Genomic DNA, 2453 nt, shown 5'->3' on the forward strand with positions numbered 1-2453 from the left:
TTAATACCACTTCGACAGCTGGGATAGCAGCATGAAGTTAAGATGCTCCATGTATAAAATATTTTAAACTCTATCAATGAAAGCTACTTTTAAAAACCACAAATATATAAAATCACTTACTTTAGCCCTGTGTCAGATTTGAAGCTAATCATCATTCACAGAACCATTCATGTTATAACCATCATTCACCAGACCATTCACATCACTCACATTATATTAATGTTAATTATAATTTACATAGAGTTGAATAGTTGATAAAGCACTGTGTTTTTTGTTAACTTATTTGGACTTTGACAAGAATCCTGTAGGGTATAAGTAATATCCCAGTTTTACAAATTAGGAAACAGGTGCTCAGGGAGGGGAAGTCACATGTATGGGATTCTGGTATGACTGAGTCCAAATGCTAGGTTCTTTCCCTAGACCAATGAAACATTGGTCAGCTTAACAGGTTAAGACTACTAGTTTTTTTAATCCAATTTTTTAAGTAGGATAGAATAGGAAATAGCAGAGCCAGAGCCTCAATATATATGAACATCACCATATGTGAAAGCTAACACATACACACACACATATACTAGGTCACCATGTAAAATATGATTTCTTCCTGTAGATGTTGGGCAAAAAAGTTTGACAAACACTGAACATGTGTCTAGCCCCAGGGGTGTTTTAAATTCACTGTGGAAACTTTAAAAAGTCAATCTAACTGATTTATTCATTTACAAAATAGGGATGTAAATATTTTTCTTCTCTACTTCCTAGGAGGCATTTGAAAATTAAGTGATACATGTGGAGAAAAAAAACTTTGGAAACTGTAAACTTTCTGTACAATTGTTTGTGCTTTTGCAAACTTGAATTTAGGGGCTATACAAAAAAAGTTGCTGCTGATATTCAGAATTAAAAGAACTCCACAGTGACCTCCTACTTTTGTGGGACCGTCACTATCCCTTCATTCTCTGTAACAATGTAGGGGTGCTTAAGAGGGAGAAGTGAGTATGAACAATTTCTGAACTTCATTTTTTTGTGATCTTTCTAACTCTCAAATAAAAAGGTTGACCATTCATCACCCATATGGCAAAAGTCTTTTCCCAAGCACTGGAGTGTCTTGCACAAAGCCCACATTCAATTCCGGTAAGGAAAAAAACGCATATAACAGACCATTATTAAGATCTTACTGCTCAAAAGCCCTAGTTAGGTTTTTTCTTACAGTAACCAATCTCCAGGATATATATATATATTTTTTTAAATAACCAGTTAACATATGTTAAATACCCACATATATGGGCTACTAAAACAAATTGTTAGGCGAAGTGATTTTCTTTCTATTTTATTATTCATTCTGGAGGCAGTGATTTATTACCCTAGATAAAGACACAATTACTCAAGTGTAATATATTTTTCCAGATTCTAATAAGCCAAGTGAAAATTGGTTATCCAAATATGCTCTTCCCTTTAACTTTTTCCTGGAGCTGGATTATCGCTGTTCTTGAAAATACAAAATCTCCTCTGTCCTCCAGAAATCGTGCTTAGTTCAAAGTAAACTGTGTTTCAGCGTCATTTTTCAGCCAGAAGCAGAACAATGGACCTTTCCAGGATTCTGTAAGATAGGAATCTACATTTGTCTCTGTTATCTAGTGATCGGCAACCGTCAACTTTCAAAGAAGCATCTGGACAACGGACACTGTCAGTTACCCTTGTACGAGAAGGGAATTTATCAAATTTGGGAAATCAGGCGTGCAAATAACCCTCCAAGGTCGGCTCCCGAGACCGGGAGAAAGTAGGTGAAAGGCTGTCGTGGCCGCACACCTCGCAGAGGCTGCACGACGCAGGAGGAGGAAGCTCGCACTGCCCTGGACTTTGTCCCTCCCTGAATTCCGAGCGAGCAGCCTCCTCACTGCAGCCCGAGCCAATTAAGAAAGACCTGGCAAAGCCCAGCCCCGCGGAAGGAACGGTTTCAGAGTTGTTTGTTTCTCTTCTATAGAGGAACCCTTCCTCGCCCTGGCTTGTACTCTGTCTGGTGTTTGATCGAATAACCCTTTAAAAGCAGTTTGAGTGATTGGTAGAAAACACACCAAAAGCTGGCAGCAACAAAAAGAATGAAATTCCTGCTAGACGGCCTCCTGCTTCTGTCCTTACTAATACTCTTCTCTTTAGAGTCTTTGGTGAAGCTTTTTATTCCTAAGAAGAGAAAATCAGTCACCGGAGAAATCGTCCTGATTACGGGAGCTGGACATGGAATCGGGAGACTGACTGCCTATGAATTTGCCAAACTTAAATGCAAACTGGTTCTCTGGGATATAAATAAGGTAATAGCGTTTACTGTGTTTTACTTCCTGGTACCTTTAATCTGTGGACATGTCAGCATTTTGCCGGCAACCACCCCTTGCAGCATCTCTGTAAAGTCGGTAGAAAAAAATTTCTGTTGCCATTTTGCAGATGGGGGGGGGGGGGGGGGA

The 2453-nt window shown here is 39.1% G+C and overlaps 1 protein-coding gene across 1 annotated transcript in view; it reads left to right on the forward strand.

Annotated features, from left to right (window-relative positions):
* The first annotated feature begins 1958 nt into the window (after nt 1-1958).
* Nucleotides 1959-2453, forward strand: part of HSD17B11 (hydroxysteroid (17-beta) dehydrogenase 11) — a 40235-nt gene continuing 39740 nt past the window's right edge. The window contains exon 1 of the mRNA XM_008569578.1: nt 1959-2303. Coding sequence (XP_008567800.1) covers nt 2094-2303 — 210 coding nt within the window. The 5' untranslated portion in view covers nt 1959-2093. The remainder of the gene's footprint in view (nt 2304-2453) is intronic.

Source organism: Galeopterus variegatus, unplaced genomic scaffold (assembly GCF_000696425.1).
Source record: "Galeopterus variegatus unplaced genomic scaffold, G_variegatus-3.0.2 Scaffold513, whole genome shotgun sequence".
In the NCBI taxonomy this organism is placed as follows: Eukaryota; Metazoa; Chordata; class Mammalia; order Dermoptera; family Cynocephalidae; genus Galeopterus; species Galeopterus variegatus.